The sequence below is a fragment of the Myotis myotis genome, unplaced genomic scaffold (genome assembly GCF_014108235.1).
Source record: "Myotis myotis isolate mMyoMyo1 unplaced genomic scaffold, mMyoMyo1.p scaffold_m19_p_9, whole genome shotgun sequence".
Taxonomy (NCBI): domain Eukaryota; kingdom Metazoa; phylum Chordata; class Mammalia; order Chiroptera; family Vespertilionidae; genus Myotis; species Myotis myotis.
The window spans coordinates 65316569-65329302 of NW_023416401.1; the positions used below are offsets into that span (position 1 = coordinate 65316569).

The 12734-nt window shown below is 42.6% G+C and overlaps 1 protein-coding gene across 1 annotated transcript; it reads right to left on the reverse strand.

Moving 5' to 3' along the window:
- Positions 1 to 737: 737 nt before the first annotated feature.
- TMEM230 (transmembrane protein 230) lies at positions 738 to 12149 on the reverse strand. The gene is made up of 4 exons (XM_036322673.1): positions 12006 to 12149; positions 8699 to 8819; positions 6977 to 7099; positions 738 to 1860 (listed from the first exon to the last, which is right to left on the reverse strand). The coding sequence occupies exons 2-4, from the start codon at positions 8795 to 8797 to the stop codon at positions 1720 to 1722; spliced, it is 363 nt and encodes a 120-aa protein (XP_036178566.1). The 5' UTR covers positions 8798 to 8819; positions 12006 to 12149; the 3' UTR covers positions 738 to 1719.
- Positions 12150 to 12734: the final 585 nt, after the last annotated feature.

Here is a 12734-nt window from a genome sequence, read left to right on the forward strand (position 1 = left end):
ATACTTAGAATGTTTCTGAAAGGGTATATAAGAAACTTATTAGATAACCTTGGGAAATGGGGTGGGGGAGCAAATGTTTACTCATCCCAACCAAATGCTACTTTCCACTTTATATCCTCCTGTTCCATTCCTCCCTATCCTTAAGAACAGCATCATTACCCTTACAAAAAAGACCTTCTGGTCTGAGCTTTGCTTTGCAAATACTGCCCAGGACAGAGCTTTGAATATTTCCTCACATCTTCACTGCCAAGGCCAAAGAACTTAAATCAGACTACTGGACTCCCCAACCTACCCTCCCATTAACAAAGTATCTAACCTTGGAGGCTGCTTCAGGTTACCCTCTTTGACCCTCATTTCCTGAGTTCATGTTTTTTCCCATGTACATTATTCTGTGGGTGATCTCATGCAGCCCCATAGTTCCTGGATATATTGTCCCAACACTGACTCCCAAATTTCTACCTCCAGCCTAGACTCCCTTCCTGTACTGCAAACCTGTGCATTGCAACTGCCTTGACAAGAGCTCTTTTTGAATGTCAAGCAGACATCTAAAACTTAACACACCCAAAATTGAACTCATCTTCCCCATTTAAACTTGCTCTACCCAGAGCCCTACAAATCCCAGCTAATAGCACTTCCAGGCCTCTAGCTGCCAATCCGCAACCTCAGAGTAAAATAATGACTGGAAAGCAGGCTGACCTACAATGCCAGTTATCTAAAAATAAAAGTAGTCCTGGGTATTTGGATCTAAGATATCATTTAATCATTAAAATGTTTTCTGAAATATGTTTAAAGTTAACTCATTTTTAAGTGTAGGGTTTAGATTTTGACATTTTGTTTTGAACATAAGTCACTTTTTGCAAGCTAGGAAACAGAATCAAACTAAGGCAGTCTAGTCCCCTAGGGATCCAGGCCAAATCTTGCAATCTTCAGATCAAGGATATCATAAAACAAGCTAACAACAGTGTTATAAACTCTAAAATAAACAACCACTTATCTACATTTTTCCTTAGAAAACAGCCAAAAGTCTAGTCCTTAAAGGCATGACATACAGAACATTTTAATCTATAAAGGATAAACCCATATTATATGGTGTCCAACCTAACTGTGAGCCAGATCAGTGCTGGCCAAGGAATGGTGAGCAGAAAAAGTGTTTACATTTTGAAAACTTGCTCTGAGGTTTGAAATTCCTGCTTGCTCTGAATAAGAAAGCAAGTTAAAAGTATTTCAGATGCACCCACACTAATATTTGATTTTGCCAAGGTCTTCCACTAGAACAGTGGGTAAGATCTTATGTATTTTCAAAATAAATTACTTAGTAATAAGAAATTTGATATACTGCATTCTTCCATTTACCAAAAGAACAAACTGATAATAAAGACTATTTAAAAGAAATGCTCAACTCTAAAAACGGTGGTGGCAGCAACACTTCCCATTACAGAATAACCTCCCACTTTCTCCAATTAACATTGCTATTCTTCCATGATACACATTCATGTAGAAAAACTTGTCAGCTTTTGGTCAGGGCCAGGAGATGAAATATAGAGCATGCCCTAATTAGCTAATTGTAAGCTCTTAGGATGGACTCATAAAACATGGCCATTGTTTTGTTAAGCATCTGCAACCTGCAGAATTCCTTAGCCCTAAGCTATAGTTTCTGCTCAGTATCTTAAAGCTGAGCTCAGTCCCATCTGACTCTGCTCCTCAGGGCTGAGGTAGGTGCTAGTCATCAAAGTCTGGAATGTCATCGTAGGAGTAACCCCGGTAGCCTTTGGATGCATAGTAAGCGATGCGCAGGTGGTAAAACCCTGGCAGGAACACCAGGATGCCAATGATCAGAACAGGAACGGCCCGATCTGCCCCCTGGTGGCAAAAGGAGGAAAACGCATTAGTATCACACAAGTTATAAAATTTAAAATAAAATAACACATGATGGGTCCAATCCATAGATGAGCATCTTATACTTTTCAGAGCATTTTCTTTGGATAGTACACTACTTAGCAAAGGTTTCACATCTCTTTTTCTCCTGATTACCTATTGTAGAAAAACTGTAAAATACAAAAAAATTACAAAGAAAATAAATTATCCATGTTCGTAAGATATTTTGGCGTATTTTCTTCTGCCCCTTCTTTAAAGTTTTTAGTTATGAACACACCCTGTGCCTTGTTTTTGTCTCTTATAACAAGCTATTGCCAAAATATTACTAAAAGCTCTTCATTGTGTGGTAGGGAGGTGACATAGTCAAAGGTACAAAATTCCAGTTATAAAATAAGTCCTGAGCATGGTGATTCCAGTTAAGAATGCTGTACTCTATATCTGAAAGTTGATGAGAGAGTAGATGTTAAAAGTTCTCATCACACACAAAGAACGTATAACTGTGTGGTGATGGATGTGAACTAGACTTACTGTGGTGATCTTTCACAATGTATACAAATACTGAATCATTATATTATACACCTGGAACTAATATAATGGTTTTAAAAAATATATTGGATTTAATAGAAAATATCACACTGTAAACAAGTCCACTGATTTACTAGGTTAAACAGAATGACAGCACGATCATGTGTAAAAGCTAAAAACACAATGCTGATACCCAGCACAGCACTGAGGCCTGAGCCCGGCTCTGAAAGATCTTCACCAGAAACAGAGGCAGCAGCAGCTTGAAACGGGCACAAAAATAGGAGTAGGAGGCTTAAGAGAATACAAGGAAGGCAGAGCAATAGACGTATCTTGTGAACAGGGGTGAAGGACAAAGGGACAAAAGGGTTCTATTTCCTGATGTTCTGGAAACATCAGAGCAGGCTACATGAACCTGAGAGGGATAGAAGGGCAGGGTATTTTAGGTGGGAAAAGGCAACTTTAGAAGCATCTGTATGCTGTCTTGGCACTCAGCTCCTAGGGAAGCAGAACACGTCCCTCGTGCTTAAATAACCAAGCTGCTTGGCCCAGGCCCGATCAACTTGGATGAATAGCTCATTGAAATCATGCCAGTGTCTGTTGCCCCAGTGGGCCTTCCTCTTATTGAGTATGTAAAATGGGGAAGCCACAGTGAGGCCTTGGAACAAAACCACAGGGCTCTGGTGGGAAAAGGATTTCCGCCTTCCTCCCTGTGCTGGAGAGCCCTAAGGGAGAGGAGTTTGATGTTGCTGGGTCCCTTGAGGCTCTGAGCTTATCAGCAAAGCCTTCTCTTTAGCCCTACCCTCCCAAATCCTCCCCAATAAGTCCTCAGAGTTCATGGAAAGGCCATCTGAGAGAGAGAAAAAGAAAAACCCCCCAAAAATGGAGGAAAGAAAGGGGCAATTTTTTTCCCATGGCACTTACCTCCTTATGCTGATTTTAGATAAAGGGTTTGTTCCTTAATCTGGAACAGCGATTCTCAAATAAGGGGCAGGCCTGCTCAAGAGGGGCTCTTGAGCCTCTCCTGGGGTTTTGTCCAATATAAGCAGCCCCTGTTCCCCCAAAATGAGAATCTACATATAATGGCAGAAATTCATGACAGGAGTGTTTTGTACATGTGAACTATGCCAAAGGCAGAACAAAAAGCTAAAAATCCCTAGTCTGTGTGGAGCAAAGATCAAAATTATGGAACGATGTTTTTTTCAGATTAAGAGTAATGTTTCTCCCTCTCTCTCTTTTGTTGTTATTGTTAATCCTCTCCAGAGGATATTTTATTCCATTGATTTTTAGACAGAATGGAATGGAAGGAGGGGGGAGAAAGGGAGAGGAAGAGAGAAACATTAGTTGTTTCACTTATTTATGCATTCATTGGTTGATTTTTTAAAATCTTTATTGTTAAAAGTATTATATAGATCCTCCTTTTTCCCCCCATAAACCTCTTCCAGCCCACTCCTGTCCCCTCAACCAGGTCCTCACCACCCCATTGTCTGTGTCCACATGTTAAACATATATGCATACATGTTCATTGGTTGATTTCTTCCCACCCACCCTCCCCTGCCTTCCCTCTGAGGTTCAACAGTCATTGGTTGATTTTTGTATGTACCCTGACTAGGGATGAAACCCACAACCTTGGTGTACTGGGACAATTCTCTAACCAACCGAGATACCCAGCCAGGGCTCTGAGTAAGAATTAAGTTACAAACAAGTCATTTCTCCTGTAGCTAAATTCCATATCTAGGCTCCATGCTGCAGAGCCAAAAACAGTAAGTTCACCCAATTATTTGGAGTAACCATACAATTCTGTCCTCCTAAAGACAATTTCCAGAACGACCTGCCTGTCCCAGTGAGGTACCTGACACTAGGATTAACACAGGCTAATCACTGCATGGTTTCTTTAAAAACTGGCTTTTCTGTTTCTTTCTCTTTGATACTGCTCAAGGGGTCCACCAACATGTGGGCCGGGAATCAAACCGGAACCTCCTGGTTCATAGGTCAATGCTCAACCACTGAGTATACTGGCTGGGCCAGGGATCAATCTTAATATCAACTAAAAATTAGGATAATCATTATGTGCTTAATAATCATTAGAGAACCATAAAGTTCTCTATGCTATATCAATGTTCTCAAAATGTAGTCCTTGGACCACCAGCATTTCCTGGAAACCTTTTGGAAATGCAAATTCTCACACTCCATTCTAGACTTAACTAGAATTGGAATCTCTGGGAGTAGGAGCAAGAAATCTGTGTTAACAATTCCACAAGGTAATTATTCAGACTGACACTAAAGTTTGAGAATCACATTCTTTCTAAACTAAACTAAATCCAAATTGAAATAAGTCCCTAGCCCTGGCAGAATAGCTCAGTTAGTTGAGAGTCCAAGGCTGTGGGTTCAATTCCCGGTCAGAGCACATACAAGCAGCAACCAATGAGCCCTAGCTAGTTTGGTTCAGTGGATAGTGTGGGCCTGTGGACTGAAGGGTCCCGGGTTAGATTCCGATCAAGGGTATATGTCCGGGTTGTGGACTCGATCCCCAGTAAGGGATGTGCAGGAGGCAGCCAATCAATGATTCCCTCTCGTCATTGATGTTTCTATCTCTCTAGCCCTCTCCTTTCCTCTCTGAAATTAAAAACAAAAAGCAACCAATGAATGCATAAATAAGTGGAACAACAAGCTGATGTTTCTCTCTCTCCCTTCCTCTTTCCCTCTAAAGTTAATAAATAAAGCCGAAACCAGTTTGGCTCAGTGGATAGAGCGTCGGCCTGCGGACTGAAAGGTCCCAGGTTCGATTCCGGTCAAGGGCATGTACCTGGGTTGCGGGCATATCCCCAGTAGGAGATGTGCAGGAGGCAGCTGATCGATGTTTCTCTCTCATCGATGTTTCTAACTCTCTATCTCTCTCCCTTCCTCTCTGTAAAAAATCAATAAAATATATTTAAAAAAATAAATAAATAAATAAATAAAAATTTAAAAATAATAAACAAACCCCTAACTCTAACCATTTGCAAGGAATATGAGGAATAGAACAAGGTAAATGATAGTAAGACAACACCCCTAGATATATGTAAAAACTGTTAGAGATACATACTGAAGATGAACACTTAAGAATTTACCAGAAAAATGTACACCTGGTATTTGGTTTAATAGACAGGAAAAAAAGTTGAGGGGGATAGATGATAGATGAAACAAAATGTTTATAACTCTTGATGCTGAGTGGTGGACACATGGGGGTTCGTTATATTATTCCACCTATTTCTGTTTTGTTTGAAATGTCTGTAATAAAAAGTGAAAAAAACCCAAACAAAAGCTATTACTGATTTTCTTACTTAATATCTTTATCCTTTTAAATAAAGTAGTCTTTATAAACCATACAAGGTAAAATGGTATTTGTTGCATGTGGATCTCACTTCCACTTTCAATTTTTATAACATGATTAACAGGCACTTTACTGTACTCCCGAGATTTATACTGCATGCTGCAATAAAAGTGAACTGAAGGTGCAGTCCTGAAGTCAGGTGTTCAAACTTAGACTGCATACCAAGTGAACATCTAGTGGCCATATAATAGTTTTAAGCAGCTAAGGACCTAATTAGATATACTTCTTAAAACCCATATACAGCCATTTTATTGCGACAGTGCTACTATTGCCAAGTCCAATGATAATGCCGTTTCAGTTCTTGGCTGTGTTCCTTCTGCAGAGCAATGTGACCATAATCCCTTCACCTGGTGTGTGTTGAAGAACAAACATAAATTATGGTCAATGCAACTTGAGAACAACTTAGATGCTGTGCTTAAGTGTCTGTATACAGCCCAAGAACCACCAAACATCACTTCAGGTTTCTAAGGTATCGTACTGAAGCCTAACAGGGACTGCAACCAAATCCCAATATAAGAAGGCTCTGATTCATGAGCCAAGAGTCCTCACTTGGTTAGTGGCCCCAAGCCACTACCACACAAGCCTTACGCTTTCTCCCCAAACAGCCTAGAATGTAGCACTGCAAAGCTGCAACAACAGCGTTCTACTCCAGTTACAGTCTTTGTCATTCAGGAGTCCTTGATGCCAGGCTTAGTTTTGCTGTCCCAAACTATGAGAGTGGGAAAAGTGCCCAACATCTCAGAAGAAAAATTTGCTGACCTGCCGCCACCCACCTCAGAGGAACTGTGGGAGAAGTTTGCTGTGCTCAAAGCAAGAAACACATGTTTTGTTATCAGAGAACAAAATCTTTATAAAACAAAACAAAACAAAATCCTTTTCTTCTTTCTGCTGTGCTACTAGATTCGAATATAAAACAATAGAGCCCTAGCTCACATTTTTTTTAAATATATTTTGATTTTTTACAGAGAGGAAGGGAGAGGGATAAAGAGTCAGAAACATCAATGAGAAAGAAACATCGATCAGCTGCCTCCTGCACAACCCCCACTGAGGATATGCCCGCAACCAAGGTACATGCCCTTGACCGGAATCGAACCTGGGACCCTTGAGTCTGCAGGCTGACGCTCTATCCACTGAGCCAAACCGGTCAGGGCCCTAGCTCACATTTTAAAGACCTCATGGCAAATTCCCACAAACCCTTCAGCTTACCCCTTTGCTGATATAGCCCGCCAGCAGGAGGGAGCCTATGATGATGAGAAAGGTGCCAATCAAAAACAGTACTGTAGCAAGTGCAATGGCCTTATATGGAATCTTAGGAGGGCTTTTCTTAAACTGAAAGAGAAACAAAAAAAGACAAGACCACTATGAAAATACCAGGGCTGATACTTTAAAGCAAGGAGGATAATGAGAACCAATAGGAATGCTTCATGTGTCTTGAAGTAAGTCCTACCACCCAGTGCAGCTCTGGGAGAGAAAGGAAAGGGATAGGTAGGAGATGAAGCTCTAGTGACTGCTCTACCAGCAGTCCCAGCAGAATGTTATTCTTCCTAGTTCTAGTCTCATTCCACAGACCATAAAAAAATTACTTTCTTACAAAACAAAAGGTACTTTATGGTTATTCATTGATTAGATATGTATTAATTAAGTGCTTGGTACATGGAAGGCTGTACTGATCTACAGGGATTCAAGAGTGAACATCTGGAGAAGCTGTGTCAAACAGTAAGTAAAACAGAGTATTTATTAAGCTTGTACCCAGGAGAAGTAAAGAAAATAAGTGATTTCTGGCTTTTAGAGTTAAGTCAGCATAGAGTCCAAGCTTTTTAGAAACAGCTTTTTCTAAAGCATTAGATGCCTGCCACCACCCACCTCAGAGGAACTGTGGGAGAAGTTGCCTGCCCCACGGAACAAGTAATCTACCTTCACAAGTTCAATTCAAGGTTAAGATTCACAAACTTTCTAAAGTTTGGTTCATGACTCTCTCTGACCTAACTGGCTGGAAACTTCCCAGATATACTAAAAAAAGAAAACAAAACACCTCTCTCCTTCAAGTGCAGGTCCAAAAAGAGTACAAAGAATAATTGATTTGTTTATTTTTAAAAGGATGGCTGCCTGCTTCTTCTTCCTTGGCACTCATTCCACCTAAAACATTCTCCTCTAAGGAGAAATGGGCAAAAGGAGATGCTATGCCATTAAGTATTTTGTAAAAAATCATCAAGGTAGCCCTAACCAGTTTGGTTCAGTGGATAGAGCATCGGCCTGCGGACTGAAGGGTCCTGGGTGCGATTCCAGTCAAGGGCATGTACCTTGGTTGCAGGCACATCCCCAGTAGGGGTGTGCAAGAGGCAGCTGATCGATGTTTCACTCTCATCGATGTTTCTAACTCTCCATCCCTCTCCCTTCCTCTCTGTAAAAAATAAAATATGTTTTTTTTAAAAATCATCACGGTAGGGTACAAGCTCAATAAATACTCTGTTTTACTTACTGTTTGCCACCAAAAATACCTTTAATAAACTGGATCTCATGGCATCAGGAAAGAGGAAGGAATTCCACAATCTGCTGGCTTTAGCAGTTAGTTTCTCCCTTAAAAGGTGAACTGGCTTTGACTAAAGTATAAACAAACTGATGACATAGCCCTTAACATTTTTTTTCTACTTAACAAAACACAGTCTGATTATTTTTCAGATAAACTAAATAAAATTTGCAATTGCTGGGCTTTGGCATTACAACTAAAAATGCTTAAAAAGGAACTGTATTCATATTGGTTCGAAACAGCTCCGCCAAGATCCCTCCTTCTGCAGGCTATGGCTGGGTTTCTTTCTTGTTGCTCCCTCTAATCCCCAGGGACAGTTAGCAAAAACCTACCGTCAGGTCTTCCTGCTAGCTCATCAGAAACAGAGCCAGCCAGTCTCATCCGCTCTCTTGTGCACTTACCTGAAGGTCAATGTAGCCATCATCTGTGCTAGAGAGTCTGGAGTATTTCACTTTACTACTGGGGATTCCAGCAGCCAGGTTAGTACGAGATGGCATCATAACACACTGACACAGCTACAGTCTGAAAACAAGGAACACTGTTAAGGTCTGCAAGCAACAACGGTGTTTTATAGCTCATAAATTCAGGCATCTCAGATGCAGTGATTTGGAGTTTTGGGCTGTGATGACATACTAGCAACTGGCAATTTAGGCTCCACTGCTCTTAGAACCTGATCTTCTTTTAACAAAATGAAAATAGCCTCATTATATATCCACTCTGGTTTGTCCTGGTAGAATGAAAGTCAAGACAATGACCAAGAACCAGAACTCATATATACCTTGCCACCGACATTCCCTTGCCTCCTAATTTTTCCAGTCATACAGGGTGGAAGAGTAATGACTTAAGTCCAAGTCTACCTGAAGGTCAATGTAGCCATTATCTATGCTGGATAATCATTTTTTTTTCTATGCTGGCGAATCGTAAGTATTTCACTTTACTACTGGGGATTCCAGTAGCCAGGATGGTACAAGGTAGCATCATTTGGACTTACGCAAAGTCCAAATTTTCAACCATTCCGCTATAGCAGTGGTTCTCAACCTTCTGGCCCTTTAAATACAGTTCCTCATGTTGTGACCCAACCATAAAATTATTTTCATTGCTACTTCATAACTGTAATGTTGCTACTGTTATGAATTGTAATATAAATATCTGATATGCAGGATGGTCTTAGGCAACCCCTGTGAAAAGGTCGTTCGACCGCCAAAGGGGTCGCGACCCACAGGTTGAGAACCGCTGTGCTATAGTGTTGTTTGCCTTTTGTCCCTGCTTCAGAAAAAAGCAAGAGGAACATATACTCAAGTGATTCTCGTATTTGCCAGGGAGGAAGGAGAGAGAGGGTGGGGAATAGATTACACTCATATCTACATTTTGCCTATTTCCCCCTGATGAGTATCATGCTGTTAATGAAAATGATTTGTAAATTTGGATAAGCTCCTGGCTATCAGTACTGTACCAGTGGCTTCTGATTTTCCTGCCTCTCTGCCCCACTCAAGCAGTGAAAGTAGTGATTTCATTTTCCAGATTACTTCTATATTTGAAAAAATCATGGCCATTTAGTCGCTTGTTTAAGAGATAGTAGATAAGATTTAAAAACAATGACATTTAGGAACATTTGAGATCTTGCTCCCCAGCCTACGTAGTCAGTTTTAGTTCAAATAAACTCTTACAAAATTAAAAACAAAACAAAACACACTTGAGCCCTGGCCAGCGCAAGAACGGAAGGATCTCAGGTTCAATTCCCAGTCAAGGCAAGGGCACGTGCCTAGATTGAAGGTTCTATCCCGCCCTGGCCCTGGCCCTGGCCCTGGTGTGGGAGGCAATCAATCCATGTGTCTCTGTCCCATCTGTTCCCTACCCGCCCCCCCCCTGCCCCACACCCCTCCCTTCCACTATCTATAGAGAATTAATGGAAAAAATATCCTTGGGTGAGGATTAGGAGAAAAAAAGACATTGGAATAAAAAAAATTTGTACACTTTTCCTCCATAAAGCCACTGTTATATATATGTATAAAAAAAGAAGTAAATCTATTTTGATCGTGAAGCTATTTGATTTCTTCTAAAAGAGAAAATTAGTATTTCAATAAGGGCAACATAAAAAAATGTGGAGAGCGGCTACAGTGTTTGGACAAGTTCAAGCCTTGGACTGATGAGAGGGCTCAGTCCTCTCATTGCCACGTGCAAGTCCCAGCCTGGAGGGCAGGGCCCTCCCAGCACAATTACAGCCAAAAGCTGTAGTTGTAAGCCTGAACCTATGGTCCGAACACGTGGCCCCAGGTGCCTGAGTGATGTGGGCTTGATAGAGTTCAGGTGCATGTAGTTGAGTAGGCCCGAAACCCACGAGAATGTTGTAAACATCTTGACCACGCCCTTACTTTGCCTCCTGGAATCCGGCTATAAAATAAAGACAGGGTTTGTAGTCTCTGGCGCTGCCGTCTCTCTCCATCAGAGAGGACAGGGTTCCTCCGAGACCCAGCTTTCTTCTCTTGTCTTTTCTCAACCCTTCACTGCCCCCACTCAGGCTCACCGAACCTGGCTGAGCTGGCAGGACACATAAGGCGCCCTGGGGCTGAGTATGCCATGGCTGTGCCAGCCCGCCACAAAAAAACAAACCAGCAAAGCCTGGCCTTCCTCTGTTATGACGCTTTATAAATAATCGTTATAGTAACGGCAGTAAAGAATTACTGGTTAGGTGGCAGGTGCTTTATATGTACTTAATCCCAGATATTAGTGAGTTATGTTAAATGGCCTCCATTTAACCTAAACTAAGCAGCTTTCTAAAGGAAATGGTGCTAAATGCTCATATTCCTTTTTAGTAATTACATGCTGGTGCAGATATCAAGTATTGAAGAAAAAAAGAGTATGCTAACTTAAATGCCGCCCTAAAAGGTGTTAAATAACAAAATTCAACTAGTTCGAAGATCTAATTGGCTCTATTGCTGAAGTGATGAAACAGGCGCATCCCATCCAGCAGCTGAGAGGGAGTGCGATGAGTTGTACACAATGGAAGGTTTTTTATCCGCAGAAAGAGGGGACTCAAACTGCAATGAGGTTTAGTTTTGGTTTGATTACATGGCTGAGCCAAAGTTACTCCATTTGGCCTATTGTTGTTGGTTTTTTAAACAAATGGTTAAACTGAATCAAATACTAGGTTTTTAAATGTTGCGGTCCGATTACATGGTAATCTAAACTTAATTCTATCAAACTTAAAGTCCAAACTACCTATATGTGGGGGTTTAGGAGGGCATTTAATCACCTCCGATTTGCATTAGTCAAAGTTTATGTGCTCTGCCATTAACTACTCATACACCGCCACAAGACAAAAAAGCGCAGGCCGTGAAGGAGGAGGGAGAGGAATAAGAATTCTAAGAGGGAAAAGGAAATACGGGAATCGATGTTTTCAAAGTTCCCAACAGGGTTTTTACCAACTCCAACGCAACCCCCCAATTCCCTCAGTGCTGCAGTCATTTTAAAAGCAACAGCAGTGCCGGCACGACGCGCCTGCACACACACTACTTTCCTGCCCGTCTCCGGACCTCGCCAGGAAGAGAAGGAAGAACCCACAGGAATTCTGACCGAAAACAAACTAAACCGGTTTCTGGACAGAGGCCAGCGGTGCGGACTCGGGGCTGGACTCAGCGGGGAGCCGCCTCCGCCCCGCCGGGAGCCGGCAGGGCCACTGGGCGCCCGCCCGCCGTGCGCACCCCTTACCCGAGCGCCGTGCCAAGTCGTCCGCGCGTCGACTGCCCGCTCGCCGTTGGGAACGGAGATGCTCATGTCACGCCTCACCTAACTGCCACCAGCCCCACCCCGCCCAGACCGGATCAACGCCGGAAACGGCGTACAGGAAGGCGGCGCATCGGAAGTGGCATCACCGGGAGCGACGCCCTCTCAACCCGCTTTCCGGAAACATTTCTGCCCCGCGCTAGGCCAGTGGTCGGCAGATCGGGGCTCTCGGGCTTGCAGCCGGCCCCCTCCGCGCCCGCCTGGCTCAGTCAGGCCCTGGACAAGCCAACGGTCTCTCCTGGCCCCTCCGGTAGTGGCGCCCCACCGGAAGGCGGAGGCCGATGCTGATCCTGTCGGACCTGAGCTGCCGGGCCAAGTGCCCAGGGCAGCCACCCTTCCCAGGGGGCGAGCTGTAGTCTTGCCAGTCATTACCTCAACTTCGCTCTTAAGTGACCCCACTTTTTATTGCTTAAAATATTACGAGTAGGACCTTTGTCTTTTTTCCCCCTTGACCTTCCCCCAGCCTCCCCTACCCCCCAGTGTCTTGTGTTCATTGGTTATGCATATAAGCATACAAGTCCTTTGGTTGATCTCTTACCCCCTCAACCCTCCTCAGCCTTCCTGCTGTAGTTTGACAGTCTGTTTAATGCTGCTCTGCCTCTGTATCTATTTTTTTAAAAAATATATTTTATTGATCTTTTTGTACAGAGGAAG

Bases quoted from the DNA above. Each gene is read 5' to 3' on its own strand.
- TMEM230 (XM_036322673.1), bottom strand. From the start codon at position 8,797: ATGATGCCATCTCGTACTAACCTGGCTGCTGGAATCCCCAGTAGTAAA. The intron at 7,100-8,698 runs GTAAGTGCACAA...TTTCTCTTTCAG, and splicing joins ATGGCTACATTGACCTTCAG to TTTAAGAAAAGCCCTCCTAA. The intron at 1,861-6,976 runs GTAAGCTGAAGG...TTTTGCCACCAG, and splicing joins CGGGCTATATCAGCAAAGGG to GGGGCAGATCGGGCCGTTCC.